Genomic DNA, 21065 nt, shown 5'->3' with positions numbered 1-21065 from the left:
AAAGTTTGGGAACCCCTGGACTACACTGTGCCCCACAATCTTTATTCCTGACTGTAAACCTCAGAGAAACACACACACAGGTCAAGAAGGGGACACATACGATGAAGATTATTACAACACTGTTTGAAACGGGTAGCTGGGGCAAACCCAAGCGTCCATCTCTAGGGAAACAGAGAAGTAAAAGGTAGTGAATATAAAATGAAATACTTAATAGCCATCAGGAACTATGGACTAGATGCACATGCAGAAACATCATGGGCCTTAAACTGGTATTGTGTGAAATAAACTAAGAAACAGAACAAGATCTGTATGTAACACAGTGTAATAATCAATATAAATTTAAAACACACATACTAACACTACATACTTTTGAAAGATAGATCCAAGGGATGTCTTCAAGGAAATATAGTGTAAGCGCCTGGGAGCGGGAAGTGGGCCGAGTCAAGGATTGGAGGTGGGGAGGAAGAGAAAAATTTTAAAAATGCAAGTTAACCTGAAAGTGTGTAGGTAATTGGGACACATGGTTATCTCACCTCTCTGCACTTAAAGTAAAGAATATGAAGAGAGACTGTGAAAAATGGAGAGTTAGAGGATTTTCTTGAGAGAGGCAAGAATTAAGAACTTCAAGAAAAGTGATGGCTGTTTGGAATAGCGGCTTTGGAAAATGGCAGGTCAAGTGCAAGCGTGGCCAGGGAACCCCGAGAGCTACCTGAAGAGGGGAAGCGTATTAACCGTGGGCAGGTCAAGTGCAAGGGTGGCCAGGGAGCCCCGAGAGCTACCTGAAGAGGGGAAGCGTGATTAACTGTGGGCAGGTCAAGTGCAAGGGAGGCCAGGGAGCCCCGAGAGCTACCTGAAGAGGGGAAGCGTGATTAACCGTGGGCAGGTCAAGTGCAAGGGAGGCTAGGGAGCCCCGAGAGCTACCTGAAGAGGGGAAGCGTATTAACCGTGGGCAGGTCAAGTGCAAGGGAGGCTAGGGAGCCCCGAGAGCTACCTGAAGAGGGGAAACGTGATTAACCGTGGGCAGGCCAAGTGCAAGGGTGGCCAGGGAGCCCCGAGAGCTACCAGAAGAGGGGAAGCATGATTAACCGTGGGCAGGCCAAGTGCAAGGGAGGCCAGGGAGCACCGAGAGCTACCTGAAGAGGGGAAGCCTGATTAACCGTGGCCCCAGGCTGCATGGTGGGTCCTTTCCTAGAGAAGCTCTGGACTGCCTGCTGTAAGAGTGAAGATGGAAGGTGTTTGGAGTTACCAGGGTGATACTGTGCTTTATAATAAGAAATACATAGTCGGTCTTCCTCCCTAGTTCTAGCACAGAAATCCTAAAACGATTAGAATTTCCTAAGTGCTGAATTTCCCAAGAGCCATGAAGATGTCTTTTATTATGCTCAGGAGGTGATTTTGGGGAACCCACCTGCAAAAGGAACGGGTTGCCTGGGGAAGCAGCCACTGTGATGAGAGGTGAACTTTCAGTCCACCCACGCCCCTCCTGGAGGGGAGGAGGACACATTCAGCCCACCCCACACCCCTCCTGGAGGGGAGGAGGACACTTTCAGTCCACCCCACGCCCCTCCTGGAGGGGAGGAGGACACATTCAGCCCACCCCACACCCCTCCTGGAGGGGAGGAGGACACATTCAGCCCACCCCGCACCCCTCCTGGAGGGGAGGAGGACACTTTCAGCCCACCCCACGCCCCTCCTGGAGGGGAGGAGGACACATTCAGTCCACCCCGCACCCCTCCTGGAGGGGAGGAGGACACTTTCAGGCCACCTCATACCCCTCCTGGAGGGGAGGAGGACACTTTCAGGCCACCCCGCACCCCTCCTGGAGGGGAGGAGGACACTTTCAGGCCACCCCGCACCCCTCCTGGAGGGGAGGAGGACACTTTCAGTCCACCTCATACCCCTCCTGGAGGGGAGGAGGACACTTTCAGGCCACCCCACGCCCCTCCTGGAGGGGAGGAGGACACTTTCAGGCCACCCCGCACCCCTCCTGGAGGGGAGGAGGACACTTTCAGGCCACCCCGCACCCCTCCTGGAGAGGAGGAGGACACTTTCAGCCCACCCCGCACCCCTCCTGGAGGGGAGGAGGACACTTTCAGCCCACCCCACGCCCCTCCTGGAGGGGAGGAGGACTAGAGGCCAAGGCCTTTGCCAGTGGTCGATGATTACTCAGCCATGCCTGTGTGACGGAGACTCCCTGCGGACCCGGAAGGCCAGGGTTGGGAGAGCTTCCAGGTTGGTGAACAGGTGGCAGTACAGCGAGGGGGACACAACTCGGAGAGGGCGTGGGAGGCCCGCACCCTGCCCCCATGCCTTGCCCTCTGCCCTCTTCCATCGGGCTGTTCCTGAGATCTATCCTCCTAAGAAAATCGTTTCTCTGAGTTCTGAAAGCCACTCTAGCACAGTAATTGAACTCAAGGAGGGGCTTTTTGGAACCTCCAGCCTATAGAGTTGATCAACCAGAAGCACAGGTGACAACCTAGACTTGAGTTTGGCATCCGCAGTAGAGGGCAGTCTTGGGGGACTAAGGCCCGCACCTGCGGGATCTAATGCTGTCTCTGCATAGATAGCGTCAGAACGGAGGTGAATGGTAAGACACCCAGCTGGTGTGGAAGAATCGGTGGTGTGGGAACACCCGCCCATGTTGGATTTGGGTGACCAGAGCCCTTGTGTAGGGTGGGGAGGTTTCAACCAAGACTCAGGAGAGGGAGAGGGAGCTGCTGAGGAGCAGGGAGGACGGCGCTGGAAAACTAGCCGGGGAGTGGGGAGGGGACCTCAGTGTTACTGGGCAACAGGCGGGACCAGAGCGGGAGTGGAGAAGCAGATCATCCTAGTAACTTTGTTACGACTAGCCTGGATCTCCCAGGCCGGGAGGGTGGAAATGAAGTATAACAGGGGTCCCCAAACTTTTTACACAGGGGGCCAGTTCACTGTCCCTCAGACCATTGGAGGGCCGGACTATAAAAAAAAAACTATGAACAAATTCCTATGCACACTGCACATATCTTATTTTAAAGTAAAAAAACAAAACGGGAACAAATACAATATTTAAAATAAAGAACAAGTAAATTTAAATCAACAAACTGACCAGTATTTCAATGGGAACTATGCTCCTCTCACTGACCACCAGTGAAAGAGGTGCCCTTCCAGAAGTGCGGCAGGGGCCGGATAAATGGCCTCAGGGGGCCGCATGTGGCCCGCGGGCCGTAGTTTGGGGACCCCTGAAGTATAATGTAAGTAAGCATGTGTTTCTGAAGCCAAATAGTTGCGCTCAAGATCTAGGTCAACAAGGTGAGCTTGAAGCATTTGCTGAATCAAGAGAAGGAGAGAGAGATGATTCCCAAAGCGCGGTTGCCAAAACCAATAGTCTGAAAACAAAAAGATGTGGTAAGGCACAGATCATCTTGGTGGACGGATTCCAACAAGAATAGGTCAGGACTAGAACAGCAGCGCGTCCCCCGGGGGTGAAGAGCAACTCCACTGTCGGTCTACTCAGGACTAGAACAGCAGCACGTCCCCCCGGTGGTGAAGAGCAACTCCACTGTTTCGGTCTACTCAGGACTAGAACAGCAGCACGTCCCCCGGGGGTGAAGAGCAACTCCACGGTTTCGGTCTACTCAGGACTAGAACAGCAGCACGTCCCCCGGGGGTGAAGAGCAACTCCACTGTTGGTCTACTCAGGACTAGAACAGCAGCACGTCCCCCGGGGGTGAAGAACAACTCCACTGTTGGTCTGCTCAGGACTAGAACAGCAGCGCGTCCCCCGGGGGTGAAGAGCAACTCCACTGTTTCGGTCTACTCAGGACTAGAACAGCAGCACGTCCCCCGGTGGTGAAGAGCAACTCCACTGTTTCAGTCTACTCAGGACTAGAACAGCAGCACGTCCCCTGGGGGTGAAGAGCAACTCCACTGTTTCGGTCTACTCAGGACTAGAACAGCAGCACGTCCCCCGGGGGTGAAGAACAACTCCACGGTTTCGGTCTACTCAGGACTAGAACAGCAGCACGTCCCCCGGGGGTGAAGAACAACTCCACTGTTTCGGTCTACTCAGGACTGGAACAGCAGCGCGTCCCCCGGGGGTGAAGAACAACTCCACTGTTTCGGTCTACTCAGGACTGGAACAGCAGCGCGTCCCCCGGGGGTGAAGAACAACTCCACTGTTGGTCTGCTCAGGACTGGAACAGCAGCACGTCCCCCGGGGGTGAAGAACAACTCCACTGTTTCGGTCTGCTCAGGACTGGAACAGCAGCACATCCCCCGGGGGTGAAGAACAACTCCACGGTTTCGGTCTGCTCAGGACTGGAACAGCAGCACGTCCCCCGGGGGTGAAGAGCAACTCCACTGTTTCGGTTTGCTCAGGACTAGAACAGCAGCACGTCCCCCGGGGGTGAAGAACAACTCCACGGTTTCGGTCTGCTCTAGTCAATCCCAGAGTCCTCTGTGTGTCGGCGGAGAGGGTGGGGGCTGGAGCAGCTGTCACAACTCAGAGAACCATGGGAGGCTCTTTTTATGTGGGGGGAGGCAAGCCAATATAAAAGAGGTTCTCCTGTTTCTAAATTGTTATATACTGGATCTAAGCAACCTGGTCATCTGAGGAGTGTATCAGCCCCAGAATCTGGAGCTGCACAGAAAATGATCAAGTTCTTGTATATGTAGCTTCAAAGTGCAATCTGGTTGAGAGACATATCGACTCTTCCTAGTTATTTTAGAATAATGCATGTGATCAAAGCATCGCCTTGGTTCACATTTTTCTTTGAGTTGCTTTAAAGATATCATGAAAGTAGAGGTATCAGGAAAAGATGGAATCTCTAGCCCATCTACTATTTTGTGCTTCTATCCAGGAAGCAAGAAAATTATGGGTTTATTGGAAGCTGCAGAAGTCTTCTCTCTGTCTCTGCCTTTCTGTGGTTCTGTTTCTGTTTATCTCTCTTTCTTTCCATTTGACCAACCATCCGTTCATCCATCCATCCATCCATCCATCCATCCATCCATCCATCCATCTATCCATCCACCCACGCACCTACCCATCCACCCATCCTCGTTTATTTTTCTATATAACTTAACACTATCTATGTACCTGGTGCTGTTTGTAATGCTTGTTAAATATTAAGTCAACGAACTTTTCTATCAGCCTTATGAGATAAGTGTTATTGTGGTCCACATTTGATAGACGGGAAACCGAAGCACAGAGAGATTAAGAGCCTTTTCCAAGGCACACAGCCGGTTCAAGCAGTGGAGCCAGGACCCACACCCTGGCAGAGCCTCAGTGCTCACACTGTTAACCAGCACATCCGTGGGCTTCCTAGGTGACTTGAAATCCATCTGGGATGTTATTCAAGTGCTTGCATGGCTGTTCTTCGGAGGGGCCTCCCACACAGGACTGGCCCTGGGCTAGGCAGCTAGCGGGAGGTGCCCCTCTGTGGACTGCAGCTGCTCTGTCTTTACCTCCATTTGTGATTCATCTCTTTCTTTTCATCTCTTCCCATCTGCCCCTTGTGTGAACAGATGAAAGAGCTTCCTCGACTTTACAGGCCAGGAGTTGGGAACTCACGTTTCTTAAGCGATTGTGCTGGAGATGTGAGTGTAGTGGATGGGGTGATGGGAGCCAGCTGCCGGGGGTTCTGCACTGTCTTACCGACTCCTCAGCAGCTGGCTCTCCCTGTCCTCAGCCTTAGCTGAAACCGCTCCATGCCAGGTAACCCTGACCATCTGCTGTCCACTCTCCTGCCCTGGGCAACCCAGAGCTGCTGAAGGAAAGAACATAACCATGCAGGCTGGGGCCACAAATGAGCAACGCTGATTTTCTGAGACCAGAAAGGTCATTGTTTAAAAATGGTATCTCTCAATACCAAAGTATATCTGTCAGGCATATGACTGCAAATTTCTATTTGACTAATATAAGCATTTTTATCTTTGACCAAAACCAACTAGTAACCTAAATATGTGTGCATCTTTCTATCTTTAAAAATAAGTATGGCTGTAGTCCTGTTTTTAAATGGTTTCCACTGAATGCAGAGTGTATTCATCTTCAGGCTGAGCCAAAGGGCTCTTCGGCTTTACAGCGCTGCAGTCACTAGTGCATTAACTGAAAATGCAAATTGATAGGCCTGCACCCTGTAGGTCAGATGACCAACGATGAAACCGACTTCCTATCTTTGCACATGCTGATAGATCAGTGGGGAAAACATGCCCCCAGAGCAGACCTGACTCATTAGTCCTTTCAAGTGGCACTTAGACACTTGCTAAATAATTCCCTTAGCATTTTCATCCAAGAGCACCAAAGATAAAAGCAATGAAAACCTTCCCAGCTTAGTGAGCTGCCTTCTTCATCCCGTGTCCCAGAAAACAACAACAATGCAATAGCCACGAGCTTTGTGCAAATTCAGGATATTCTGGGACTATTGTAGGTTATAGATATGAGAAAGGTCCAGCTATTGAATCCAGCCTTCCTGAGGGTTGTGGTTTGCTCAGTGTTCCTACCTTTTGCAAGTTCTGCTGGGCAAGTATAATTTTTTTCTTAAAGGAAACATTTGTCCTCCCAGATGCCAATAAGTTACTGAAACAGAGGCAGATAAACTTACTCAAGAAGCATTTAATAATGACTCTGTGTTCCAGCATGTCCTGACCGTGACACAGCTCCTCAGACAGTGTATATAATTCCACATGAGACAATTAGCATCATCTGCCCAGGATTATAACCCAATGCTCAGAGATGTGAATCGGGCTCCGTTCGGTAGTCAGAAGGCTGAAATGGTTTGGAAGGGATCCTGGGGCTGGGTCTTGAGAATGGAAGTGGTTTGAAGGGGAGAGAGAAATGTTTCCTTTGAGTCAGCTTCGGGAGGGGAGAGGGACCCAGCGTGCTTTAGGGGCAATGAGAGACTCCCCCTATTGGAATGAAGAATTTACAAGGGAGAGTAGTAGCATATTAACCAAACTGGGCATCATTTTTTGCCAAACAAGAAATCTAGGCATGTGTTCTAATGTATAAACCGTGGGGGAGGGGGCGGTACTGAAAGCGAGATTGTCAAAGGAAACCTGGACTGTGTGTTTCTGTCACCTCCGCATACCTGAGTTGATCCAGGACGGTGGCCTGGATCAGGAGTTCTGTGTGGGACTCCTCACAGTCGGCCGTCATCGTGAGAGCAGAGCTTTAGAAAGGTTTTGCATCAGGATGTTGTTCCGAGGCTGCAACCCTTTTCTGAAGCCGTGGAATGAACCCTCTGTATACTTTTCCAGGTGCTTGACAAGTAAGAGGGGATGCTGTCGGCTCCACCCACTTCACATCCCTGGCACTTAACACTGGTGCTCGGCACACAGTGGGTAGCCAGTATTTATTTGTTGAAAAATTTGGAAATGGTATTCAGGATGGGACAGGATGCGGGACACACTACGGGTAATACAGCCATAAGTTTAAAACAGGTGCTCTTATTCACCAAGCAAACCTGGTGCTTCAGCTTGAATGGTTTAGGGATTTTGGCTTGAGGACGTGGCTAAATCGTAGAGAGTAAGTGGGGGGAACTTAGTGTGTTCTTGAGGGTGTTTGAATTGCTTCTAGAGACAGAGCCCAGTAAGACAATTGCAGTGGTGCAGCGGGTCCCAGAGGCCGAGCCTTCCCTGCTTCCCTGCGCCGGGGCAGGAAGTGCAGTTCATAGAAAAGTCAGAGAGGAACCAAGCGGGTGGTTCACAGCGGGCTGACAAGGCACTGCGGGCCACCTCGCCTCGGAAGCTGGCCCCTCATCCTCGGGGCTGCCACATAGGACCCTGCGGGCCCTGCCCGGCCCGTCACCGGGCTCAGGGAGGTCAGGCTGATGAGGACAGCACCACGGGCTGGAGTCTAGGATGGTAAGACGTTCTCATTCTTTGACTTAGACATGACTTGATTTATTTGCATCTAAACCCGTTCTGTGTTCTTCTTGGTAGTTTTTTTAAATGTCTATAGCCTTTTCCAACCTGCGTGACTAGCCTTAGCAGTGAATTTGACCATCTAAAGACTTGGTGGTGGGAATGTGTACGGAGTCTGGAGAGCTAGTCTAAAACTGCACGCTAGCATTCTTTGAGTGTTCATATACTTTGCTCCAGAGTCAAAAGGTGCTCAATGACATGTTTGTGGACTGAACCCAAGTGAGGGCCTTGGAAACGAACATTTGCCTCCATCACACTTGAAATTGGGCTCTTGAGTGAGGATCCTAGCAGCCGTGGAAAGTTTGACATCCAGTCTCTGCCGCACGCTGGGGCCCAGCGTCTATTAAGAATTTCGGACACGATGAAAGCTCACGGGTATTTTTAGAAGAGGCTTGTTCCTACAAATGAGGAAGTCTGGCAGATGGCTCTTCCGCCTGGATTATTTTTTCTAGTTTTCTACCGTTAGGGTAGGGAGAAAACTCCGGCCAGGCTTCTTTCTCTAAGGACAATGAGGGGAAAAGCCATTCTAAAAACACCGGTCGGCAGCTGCGGGGCTCAGTCTCCAAGGACGCTGTGCCACTGGCTGTGTGTGTCACCCTCCTGTCCTGTGACTGTGTCTAATCAACGGGGGGAGGCAGGGAAGGAAGTCTGAGCAAGAACGAGTCATTTATCACACTGCGTGAGCAAAGACATCTGTGCAGGGCTGTGTTCTCCCTGCCCCGATAAGAGTGTTATTCACCACCCAAAGAGGAAAGACGAGGCTGTGCGGTGTTAGCCTACTGAAACCACTTCCTTAAAGGACGTGACATCAGATTTCATCTTATAGATGGTTTGCGCCGGTTTAATGAAAGACAGACCATCATTAATGAGGGAAAAGTGCCCTTAAAGAAGTAAGCAGGGTCTTCTTCTGTGTTGTTGCGTGTATTGGGATTGCTGTTTGGCATAAGGCTGACAGAGGAATCTATGAGGACCCGGAAGAGTCACCTTTGGAATATTAAACCCTTTCCTGGGATTTTTAAGAAATCTGGGCCCTGGCCAGTTGGCTCAGTGGTGGAGCGTCGGCCTGGCGTGCAGAAGTCCCAGGTTCGATTCCTGGCCAGGGCACACAGGAGAAGCACCCATCTGCTTCTCCACCCCTCCCCCTCTCCTTCCTCTCTGTCTCTCTCTTCCCCTCCCACAGCCGAGGCTCCATTGGAGCAAAGATGGCCCGGGCGCTGGGGATGGCTCCTTGGCCTCTGCCCCAGGCGCTAGAGTGGCTCTGGTCATGGCAGAGCGACGCCCCGGTGGGGCAGAGCATCGCCCCCTGGTGGGAAGAGCGTTGCCCATGGTGGGCGTGCCGGGTGGATCCCGGTCGGGTGCATGCGGGAGTCTGTCTGACTGTCTCTCCCCGTTTCCAGCTTCAGAAAAATACAAAAAAAAAAAAAAAAAAGAAATCTGTTGCACGCACACAGACTGAAGACACAAAAATGACGTGATGATCAGTCTTGACCGTGGTGGCAAGCTTCTCCCTGCATGTTTAAATCTCCTGTGGGCTTGCTCATTCTCTGATTAAAGTGGCTGTTGTTAGTGCAGTTCACACAGGTTTCCAGGGCGGAAGATTCCTGACACCTTGCGTACAAGAGTCATCACCCCAAGGTTTTACTTTTAAGAGAAAGGGTCACATTGTTCCCTCCCCATTTACACCTGAGCATTCCAAATGCCTATTGGGTTTTAGTTACCCGATGGGAACTTGGGCTTCTTGAGCCTTTCTTAGTAGAGAAACAGCAGTAATGTTGCTAGAAACCATGACAACATGAAATTGTGGCTTAGATACTAAGATTTACCAATGTGTGCTATAAGAGGATCCCTACTTCCCTACAGACTCCACACACACACACACACACACACACACACACACACACTCTGCAGAGAATTTATCCTGCTGTCGTAGGAATACTCTGATCTTGTCTACATTCACTTAGTAAGTATTCAAAACTGTGACTTTTCCCTCACAGTCACTAGATGCAGAAGAATTAACCCCGAGTCTTAGAATAGTTGTCAGGTCCAAGAAATAGCTTGTTCATCCCCAAGGCTGTCCCGTGGTGGAATGAACCCTCATTCAGCCTGCCTGTCCCACTGTGGGGCCTCATGGAAATGCCACTGGATCATGCCTTGTGGTCCAAGCCTGTAGGAGGCTCACCAGCTGCTCAACAGGGTAGGCATCCCCGGGCTCATTCAGACCCTAGTGATTTTCATTCCTTCTAGAAATCTTCATTTTCAGTTTACCCAATATTTCAAGCATACAATAAAGTTCAAAAATAATTGAACTGACTTTCATGTATCTCCCTAAGATTTTTCAAGTATTAACATTTTGCCATTTTTTTTTTTTTAGATTTCTAAGATAAAATATTACAGGTACAGTGGAAGATCCCTCCTTATCTAATTTCCATTTCAATTTCCCATTGCTACCCAGAGTAATTACTATCTTGAAGTTGATGGGTATTATTTCCACTTTACTACCTATATGCGATATACAAACAATAATAACACTGTTGTTTTAAATATATATATGTACTTAATACCACTTTTATGCTGTACTTGAGTCTTTTGAAAGCTACTCATAATATTCATTTTAAGAATCATTTTCATATTGGTACATTAAAATCGAAGTTCATTTACTTTTTAAATGCTATGTAATATTCCATTAGAATATTATACCACAATAGATCCATTTCTTTATAATGGACACTAGACTGCTTACAGTTTTGTTTGTGCTAGTAACACTGTGAGAGCTTCTCTAGATCTGCTCTGTATAGTAAGGTAGCCACTATTGTAAAAATGTAGCTTGTCTAAACTGCACTGTGCTATAAATGTAAAATACATGGTGGATTTGGAAGACTTAGAATGAAGAAAGATGTAGAATATATTATTAATAACATATTCATTACATGTTGAAATGGTAATATTTTTATATATTTTGTTACCTAAAACATATTCTTTAAATAATTTCACCTATAATTTTTCAACTAAAAAATTTAAAACTATAGCTATTACTTGCATTATATTTCCATTAGACAAGACCGTTCTAGATCAAGAATTGATAATCTACCACCCACGGGCCAACCATCTGTGTTCATGAGTAAAGTTTTATTGGAAAACATGCCCACATATTATCTATGGCTGCTCTCCTGCTACAACAGCAAGGCTGAGGAGTCACATCAGAGATTATATGACCCATGAGCCTAACATATTTACCATCCAGCCCATTAAGGAAAAGTCTGTTGAACCCAATTCTAGAGCAATGATTTTTAACCTTTTAAAACCAGGACTCACAAAAGAAATAAATATATTGAATACTATAATCTATCAGACTTACTCTTGAAACTACAGTTTTATAGAACAAAGTTTCACAAATTCTTACTATATAATTTTATATTTTCTGGTCTGTTCTATTTTTTTTTAAATAAATTACTGGTCAATAAACTTCCATAGCTCACTAAATTCACTTAGACAATTCATTTACCATTAGTCATTTGAATATCATTGCTCAAAGAAGTATACCTAAAAATAAAATTACTTCATTATAGGAATATTCCTAATCAATTTTATAAGATTCATCAAAGTATTATTCAAAGTATCTGTGTATGTGTGTAACAATCTTCACTTCCATAAAGAGTACAAGAAAGTTCCCATTTTCTCTCATCTTTAACAGTATCTGATGTCTCCAGACTGATCTGATAAGTGTGAAATGCAATCTACTTTGATTTATAATCTGATTACTAGTAAGTTTGATCATCTATTCATTTGTCAATTAACTTTTCATGTTTTTTTCATTTTTAAATTTATTTTCACATTCATTGCCCTTTTATTTAATGAAGGTCATTTGTTTGTCTCTCACATTCTTCGTATATTCTGGATACCAACACTTGATCAGTTGTATAGATTCCATATGTGTGTTGCCTACTCCTAGGTTCAGTTTTTTCACTTTCTTTATAGAATCTTATTTTATCAGACAGAAGTTTTAAATTTAAGTAATCAAATTTGTCTATCTTTTTTCTGTGGTTCTATATTATTTTTCCATCTCATTTAAGAGATCCTCCCCTCTCTGGTATTTTCTTATAACAGATTTTAAGTCTTGGGGTGTTTTTCCGTCAAAACTTCATATTTGTACATGGTATAAGATATAGCTTCACTTTCTTTCATTTCTTGTCCTGTTTAAAGTTGGCATATGCGTACCATGAACTGACTTGTTCACCTACTTGTCACTGATGCACGCTGTATTGAGCACATAGCCAATTCCTATAGACAAAGATCTCTCTTTCGGATCTCTCTCCACATAATTATGGTCCCAGATAGATGAAAACAAATCTTTACTGCACTTGTACTATAACCAGGTCTCTAGATGGTTTTACAGACAAGTTTTATTAATCTTTCAAAGAACACGTAATCTCTATCATATACAAACTACATAAAATTCATTGAAAAAGAGAAAAAGTTACCCAATTCATTTTAAGACTCTGATTTAACCTTTATTCCAAAACTAGACAAGAACAGGACAAGGAAGAAAAATTACAGGCTAATGTAGTTTCACGTCACATTTAAATGTAAATATAAAAATCCAAAGTTAAATATTAGTGAAGCTGAATCCAGCCATGTGTAGTAAATTAAGTTCATGCCAAGTGTGCAAGTTATTAATGTAACCCATCACATTCACAGAAGGAGGAAAACAGTGATTTTTGTGTAGATGTAGAAAAAACATTTGATACAATTCAGTAACAATAAATGACTTAAGAATAAAACACTTAGAAAACTTGAAATAGAACAAACACTTCCTTAACCTGATAAAGAGAACACCTACCAAAACCCACAGCCAGCGTGCACGTGGTGTTGAAGCTCACCTTGTCACGCTCTGGCATCGAGCGCCCTCTTTGCATCTGGCGCCTGAGAGCTTTTCTTTCTTTCCGTGTTCTGTTACTTTAAGTAATTGTATGTGTGTGTGTGTGTGTGTGTGTGTGTGTGTGTGTGTGTGTGTGTGTGTGTGTGTGAGTGTGTACTCATCCACACATTTGTGTACTTTTTAGTTTTATCTGTTTATACACATGTCATCAAGTGTTTCTGTAAGTTTGCAGCACAGGGAACCGTGCCAGCCAAGCAGCTCCGGTGCTGGAATTTCTCCCTTGGCAATTTTCTGCTCCCGAAGACCCGAGGGACGGCAGAGCCCACTCTAGAGGGGGCGGAGCAGTTGGATTGCCATAGCACTGGCTCCTCTCCTAGACTGAGGAGTTGTCGCTATGCACAACTTCAGATTTTTGGCTTCATCTGAGAAGCATTCCTGATGGGTCTCTGATGAGAATAAGAATATTTTTATGAAACTTCTATGGTTATATTTTGCCATAGCCCTTCCTAAGGATTTGATGTTTCTAAGATCCTTACAGTGACTTTGAAATATAAAAACACTGCTAATCGTAATATCGCCATCCCTGTTACACTTCCACTGAACGGCTTAAACCATTTTTCACGGTGGTTCTAAGGGTTGGAGAGGTATAGAGATGTTTCTAGAAAGCACTTTTCGTGGTAGCAAACAAACTTTCTCTCAACTTTTGTGTTAATGAACAAGAGATTCCAGTGACTGTGAATACCAGTACAGGGCCTGCCATGCTGAGCACAGAGAACAATCAATGCCTTCTCGACGCTAAGGTCATGTGCATTAAATAAGGCAGTTCTGATGCCAAATCAATACCGTATTGTATATTTCCTACAGCGGACACTGAGATATATAGATCTGCTGTCGGGGGAACAGGAATGTCATCAGGAAATAATCAGTCTAGACAAATCTGGGTTACCACCAACAGGGAAGGAGCTGGATTGATTGTGGTTGGTTTCAGTTTGTGGTGAAAATGTCAGGTCCGAGTGAATATTCATGTAGTCTCTTGGAAAAGGAGAAGGAGAAATCAATAAGCTTAAACACTCTGCCTAGTAATGGAACTGTTTTCTCCAAGACTGACTTCTTTGTTCTGGAACTTGGTACACTTGTCCCTGATTGGTGGCAGTGCTGTCGAGATGCAACACAAAGACTTCATAGAAAGCCTGAGGGCAGGTTTATTCCATGGTTCTGGAATAAGGGTTATGTTAACATGATTCTATCTGGGTGTTGTACTGGAAGTCTGGTTAAAATTTAAATAAAGTTTCCCCTAATTCCAAAGAACAACCTAGACCAGTGGTTTTCAACCACCGGTCCCGGGACACCAGAAATTTCACAGACTGGCACAAAATTTCTGACGGATCAGCACCTGTTCGTGGACTGGTGGTTGAAAACCACTGACCTAGACTCTTTGAAGTTATGTCGAGAGAGTAGCAAGTGAAAAAAAAAATCCTGTGTGTTTAGTCTTGATTTGTAATTCACTTGTTTTGTGATCTTGCAAAAACTATCCAGTCTCTGTATATCTCTATACATTGGATTGTGGGATAATATTCAATGTTTCTTTGTAGAGATGTTATACAGGATGTAATAGATGACACAAATGTTTTAACAGGCGGGACCAGAATATGAAGGCAGTTGTTCCCAAATGATGGTTTTGGCATTTGTATAAATTTAATAGACTCGCTTCTCTTAGCCACACTCAGGAAATCTTCTACTTTACTATTTATGTGCCTAAGTTTTCAAAAGAGCCCCTGTTCTCTCTTCCCAAAAGCATTTTTTTTCAAAACCTGCTGGCATGGGTCGGGTTTTAAGAGCATAGTAGGTTCATGGTCAACCGGCCTGGTTGTTTGACTAGAAACCAAATTAATCCCTTTCATTCTTTGTTCCAAAATTTTCAGGCACCTTTTAAAAATGAACAAGAGCAGCTCTGATTTGGAAAAAGTGAGCCAGGGCTCCGCGGAGAGCCTCAGCCCGTCCTTCAGGAGCGCCCACGTGAGCTTCACCACGGGCTCCACCGACAGCCTGGCCTCGGACTCCAGGACCGGCAGCGATGGAGGTAACGGGCGTGGCCCGGGCAGAGAGGCGTGGCTTCTCCTGAGTCTGCAAGGCCAGTCCCGGGTTACTACCAGGATTCAGAAGGGCGGAGGCACACCTGCTCTCCAGGCCCTGCTCCCCACGTGAAGTAGACGCCGCGGAGGAGCAGGTGACGCTAGCTCCCTGGTGACGCTAAGGCAGAGTGCCGCGTCCCATACTGCGCTCTCCGGTTACACACCGGGCATTGGCATGGCAACAGGGCGGGGGAGGCGGAGGTTGAAAGCGTGTTGAAAGGCTCCTGATTCCTTGGGTAGTGAGCCATCTATGTGTGGGTCTGCTCTCCATTCTGTCCTCGCGATTAGTCCTCAGGGGACTGGGCACGTGCCAACCACAAGTTTTCACTGTTGCTCGCTCCCTCCCTCCCCATGTTCTCTCATGTGCATGCATGTATACACACATGTGTACACATGCACACACTTGGACACAGCCAGTGTTTACATAAAAGTTTATTGAATGAAAAGCATGCGTGCTAGCTTCATTAGGCCACCATCCATCCCACTATGCATGAAGCTGTAAGGCATAATATGTGGGTGTGTCCTATTGGGTATAGTCCTGAAAAGGAAGTCATGGTTTTTTTTTATAGTTGTGACAGCTAGTATTAAATCCTCTCACCCTTTCAGCATCCGTGTGTGTGTGTGTCTCCTGCGTTTCTCTTGGACTTGGCTGTAGCATGTTAGCTTGCGACGTGTGCTAACATGACTTCCTGTCTCCTGTGGAAGTCGTCCTTCTCAGGAGGCAATTGCAGAGTAGAGGGTTCCATTGGAAATTTACTGTCACCAACATTCTTCCATCTAAAAGATGAGTACCGCTAAGACAAAAACATATGTTCTAAGTCAGTCTGTGGTGTGTTCTGATGGGAAACTTCTGATAGCTGTAACTGAAAAACAGGAAATATCTTAGCCTTGATTCGGGTGGGATGTGGCCAAAGAGGATTTTCTTTTTTTTTTTTTTTTTTTTTTTTTTTTTTTTGCAGATCTTCCTGGGCTTCTATCTTTTTCCTTTTCCCATCCCATTGTGCAAACATTCCACAAGACAGATTATTCCGTAGAGGGCCGGGCCCGGCCCGTGAACCGTTAGTCGCTGTGCTCGTCAGCCCTGGCCCGTTCTCTTGGGATTGTGGCCGATTCTGAGGGAGCAGTCTACGGTGGGGCCTCCGTCGGCCACCGGCCAGCTGGCGTTGACCACAGCTGAACTTAAATGCCTCAGCACTTTTCTTCTCTGAACCAGCAAATCGTGGTGTCTGCTCTCAGAGCTCGTAAAGTCTATCTAGGAAGATAAGGGTAAAACACGTGACACACAGGGGAGGGAATAAGCTAGGAAATTGGGTGGCCCGGGACATGAGTGCTTATAAAAGCTTCCGGAAGAAGGAGAAATCAATGGCAGCTGAAGGAAGGTCAGGGAGAAGACACGAGTTCAGCTCCTGTCTGAAGTGTGGTTGGAATAGAGGAGGAACGGGCTCTGCAGGCTACAGAGACACTAAAGGGGAACAGAGGCTCCGGGTTAGTGCACACTGGGAAGGGGAAAGGCCAGCCTGCCACACCTCACTGGGAGCAGGGCAGAGAGGGGCGTCAGGTGGGTGGGAAGTGGCGGCTGGGTTGTACAAGGCCCCAGAGACCGATTTGTGGAGGTCTCTGGGGACAGGGAGTCTCTGGGGGCTGATGAGTATAATGATGACACCTAACCTAGACATTTTTGAACTACATGTTGCATTTTGATGGTTATTTCTTTATCATGGCCTAGTTATTCAGTGGAAATGCATGTCAAAATTTGGGTTCCCAGATGCACAAGAAGGTATAGAACCTGTTTCAGACTCGGAATCCTTAGAGCAAACTGTTTCTAACTACTGCTCCTTTGTACACTCTGTACCCGGAACCATGCTTTAAAACTCGCAAGAGACCAAAGAGGGCTTTCACTCTCTCCCCTCCCCCCCTCTTTAACATCTCTTAAACATTGATCTAGAGAATACCTGGAGCCACTGGCCATCAAATGTGAGAAACCCTTCATTCAGCTTCTCATCATGAACCCAGGCCGCTTGTTACAGATCTGTTATTGAATAATTATCTTCCAGTCCCATGAATCTTGACTCACTTCTACTCTGTAGCCAAAATATCACCCTTCCTGCCTTCTGTTACTGTTTGTCATCCAGCAGTGAAGCCGAGAGAAGGGCGCAGAATAAGGGAGGTAGAATTAGCTCAAGCTGAAGCTCCTTGAAACCAGAATGTAGTCTCTACCTCTAATAGTACATAGGGACGTAATACACCTGTAGACTCGGCGCTTACTTTGCGAGCAGGGATTCGGCAGTGAGAACGATGCGTTGACTTGTTGCACCCGCGGCGTAGCCTGGCCACGGTGAGGTGAGGACAGGAGGACAGCAGCCTTCCAGGGCGTATCCTAAGAGGAGCTTGTGGAAACTTCTTGGAAACTCATCAGGATTCATGGTTCAAGTTAGGTTTCTCCTATTGTGGTTTTATGACACAAAGAAAAGGACAAGTTCATAAGAAAAAGAAACATAATTGTAATCGATAACTTTGTTGCTTTTTTAAGAACAAGTTTGTCTAAAGTGTATGTTTACAAAATATCATTTTTGTATCTATTACTTTTATGTTTTTATGCTTGTATCCCATTTCCTGCTCCTCAAAGCACATCTGTTATCCCATTTGTCCATGTGGGCAGTTCAATTGAACAGTGAGTCAACTCAGCGAAAGGAAGAATGCGTCTAAGCAGTTGTTTCAGCTTGGTGTGGGAGGGACGAAGTGCATGTGTCCGGACAGGTCTGTGACTGCTGCCAGGGAGAAGCTTATCTGCAGCGAGTAGATGGATGGATGCGAGGGGACATGATCATGGGCCAAATGGAATAATCGTCAGAAGACTCTCTTGCTTTAAACGGTTACTTTTCAATATACAAACCTCTTGTCCTTTTATGATGATTTTTACCTTTTGGTTTAGCATAACAAAAATCAGATCAGCAGTTTAAAAAGCCTCTATGGATACCAGGTCCCCATAGGACAGGAGATTAAAACGTGCTTCATTGAGCTGAAGCTGTTGGCTCAAACACTAGATTAGAGGTCTAAGTACACAGTGATCATAGGTATTCATCGTGTGAAGATATGTACTAAAAATACAGAAAGTTAATTAAATATCTTGATAGTAGTCAGCTTGTTTTTCTCAATAATAATGCCAGATTGGTTTCTAAAATAGATACATTCATTCAATCGTTGACTTGCTAAATTTTTGTTGAATGTAAACTACATGCTGGGTACAATCCCAAAGGTTGAAGATACAACAGTGACAAAAAAAGAAAAAAATGCCCAGTCCCTTCTTTTGTGGAGCTCGCATTCTAGTGGGGAGAGGTGGACAGTGAGGAAGATAAAAGAGTGGAGTAGCCATGTGTCAGACGGCAGTAGGTGCTACAGGGAAAATCGAGCCGGGGAGGTGGCGGGGGTGGGGGGAGGGGGGAGGACCTGTCAAGAGGAGAGACAGTAAGGCCACAAAGATCAGACAGCAGTCAGAATAAGTGACAGCCTGACCTTCACGGAGCCTTTGCTCCCCACTCAGGCTGTTACCTGACACTCTGTAAGAAGAAATAGTACTTTTTTAAAGACAGTCTTGAAAAGGGCAGCTGAAACTCCCTACCTGAAAATAGTGTGTTTTTCTGACTATTCAATAGGCTGGGTGAGGCACTTGATCCAAAATGGATGGGTTCGGTCTAATATACTGCTCACAAAATGAAGATGAAACGATTAAAAAGCCCTCACTTCTGTGAGCGGTGTCTGTTGCATTGAGTCGTGGGCTCTATTCTGGGACGGCTGTCACTGAAGGAGGAAGAAGATAGAGGAAAAAATACCAGTTTTTAATATTGTCTGTGGCCTGAGTCCTCACAACAAGGTCACTACAGTGAGGCTTCATCTTTTTGAAACTATTTTCATTCAAACCGAATCTGAAATACATATAATTACTTTTGGTGAAGTAATGATATGTATGTTCCCACAGCTAGGGTAAAGAAAAAGAAATTCAAACAATGGAGAAAGGTATGAAACGGAAAGTCACAGTCTCCAGACACCCGCATCACGGTTCTTACCACCACTCGGAACATTTTTTTTTCTGTATTATCTCAGAAATTTGTATCCATAGTTTAAATAACAGAAATTTTATTCCTATGCATTTTTATTCTTGATCTACCTTGAAGTCTTTTGAATCACAACCTCTAGATCTGCCTCATTTTTCTAACGCTGCCTAGTTTTTCATGGTGTCCGTTGGTTAAACCCTTCTCCTACCAGTGATGTTTACGTTATCTTCCTTACAAGTCTCCAGTAAGATCCCGTGACATACAGTGAAGTCATCTTGTGGGCATCTCTGTAAGATACATTCATTCTTAGAAGTGGAAATTGATGTGTCAGAATCTACGTGTGTGTGTTTTAAATGCATGATAGATACCAAACTATCCTGAGATATCAATTTATGCCTCCATCAAAATAGCATGTAAAAGTGCTTTGAGCTAACTTTGCACTTGACTGTTAATTTGAAAGAAAACCCGTAATGATGGTGTTAGAAGAGGGAATTGGAAGGTCACGATTCCTGAAGTGCACTTGGGCTGTAGGCACGGAATGTTTTCCACAAGTCTTTTTTCCAAACTGAGACATTGTGTCTCTTTTGCATGTAAATCGCATTCATGTCTTGATTATTGTTTCTCGGGATGATTAAGTGGTCCAGAGGGACTCCTCACCAATGCCACATTTTCCATCCAGTTGCAAAATGCTAATAACATGCTTCCATTTTCAGACCACATTTACCTTCTTGAAAAACAAGAATTCCTTTTGAAGGAATGCTTTGTTGCTTTTTTTTTTTTTTCAAGTGCTCAGCGTTGACTGTTCAGACAGACTGTGGGACCAAACAAGAGATTGCACAATTTTCCTTTGGAGGAAAAAGTTACACGTGAGGCTAGAACATTCCCTTGCCCCAGCCCTTCACATCTTCTGGGGGCGGGGAAAAGGCTTTGGCAGAAACCTGCAAGACTGCTACTTCCTGTGGGAAACTGGCAAGGTGCCTGCGCAGATGGCTTTAGTTTTCACACCTTTAACAGGAGGGGATTGAAGGAGCCGCAGGGCCTGGGTGAGGTTTTCTCCATCTGCTTTGTTCCCAGTGCCTTTCATTTAGTAGGTGCTCAAGAAATACTGACTGAATGAATGGATAAATCGATACAGCCATTTCCAGTTATACAATCTATTATCCTCATAAAGAGAGAGAGGGAGGGAAGGAGGGAGGGAGGGAGAGAGGGAAGTCTAAGTTTTTTAAGCGAAGAAAATTATATTTGCTTTACTTTATTGGAAGTTAGAGAATAGTCCGTCACAAAAGCTGGTTTGGGGCTTGGGGACTCTTGGCTGGGACTCTGCCCTTTGAGTCCACACTTGCTGTGGCCCAGCTGTTACCAGAAGGCAGAGCTGTGGGCCCAAGGAGCCTGACAGTGTTCATTCATACGGCTCAAAACTGGACTGACCACTTCCTCCTCGAGCTTAGCTCTCATTTTGTCTGCAGAGAACAATGAAAGTGCCTATTAAAACCCAGCAAGAAAAGGACTCTATAATAAGGCAAACCTCACAAAACTACTAGGTTTGAGCGTTTGGCTTGTGTTTCTGCACAGGGGTTAAGCTCTTTTTCCTGATCGTTGAAACCCTGACTTCTCTCTAAATACCATAGCACTGACTGGTGTCCCCTCCATTGGGTCCTTTTAAAATCCCACCCAGCGCACCATGTGTGATGTGTAGTTTCCCACTGGAAGCACTCCCGGGAAGCACACGCCCTCAAGCTGCACAGGTGTTGTTCTCTGTTGTCACTACTGGCTTGACATGCAGAATTGGGAATTCGGAGGAAAACTTAGGAGCTGGGATTTGGAGCTTTGGCCCAATTAGCATGCAGAATCATTTTTTAAAACCTGCATTGGTGTAACTGTGATGTAGGCAGACTTCCCAGAAAAGTATTTTCCATTCTCACCCCTTGTATATACCTTAATTATAAGCCAGGGTTTGGAAATGGAGTGATCTCACGCCAGCAGAATACCGCCGGGATGTAGACAGACAGCGTTTCACTTTATTGTGCTTCAAGATGTTGCGTTTCTTACAAAGGGAAGGCCAGACCCTCCACCTGCACAAAGATGACAGCTCCCTCTATTGCCATT

The 21065-nt window shown here is 45.9% G+C and overlaps 1 protein-coding gene across 3 annotated transcripts in view; it reads left to right on the top strand.

Moving 5' to 3' along the window:
* PRAG1 (PEAK1 related, kinase-activating pseudokinase 1) overlaps positions 1-21065 on the top strand; it is a 54853-nt gene that overhangs the window by 19793 nt on the left and 13995 nt on the right. For all 3 annotated transcript variants that reach the window (XM_066380263.1, XM_066380261.1, XM_066380262.1), the window contains exon 4: positions 14698-14855. In XM_066380263.1, coding sequence (XP_066236360.1) covers positions 14698-14855 — 158 coding nt within the window. The remainder of the gene's footprint in view (positions 1-14697; positions 14856-21065) is intronic.

Source organism: Saccopteryx leptura, chromosome 4 (genome assembly GCF_036850995.1).
Source record: "Saccopteryx leptura isolate mSacLep1 chromosome 4, mSacLep1_pri_phased_curated, whole genome shotgun sequence".
Classification (NCBI taxonomy): Eukaryota; Metazoa; Chordata; class Mammalia; order Chiroptera; family Emballonuridae; genus Saccopteryx; species Saccopteryx leptura.
The sequence above is the reverse complement of the archived record's forward strand: the minus strand, read 5'-3'. Positions and strand labels throughout refer to the sequence as shown.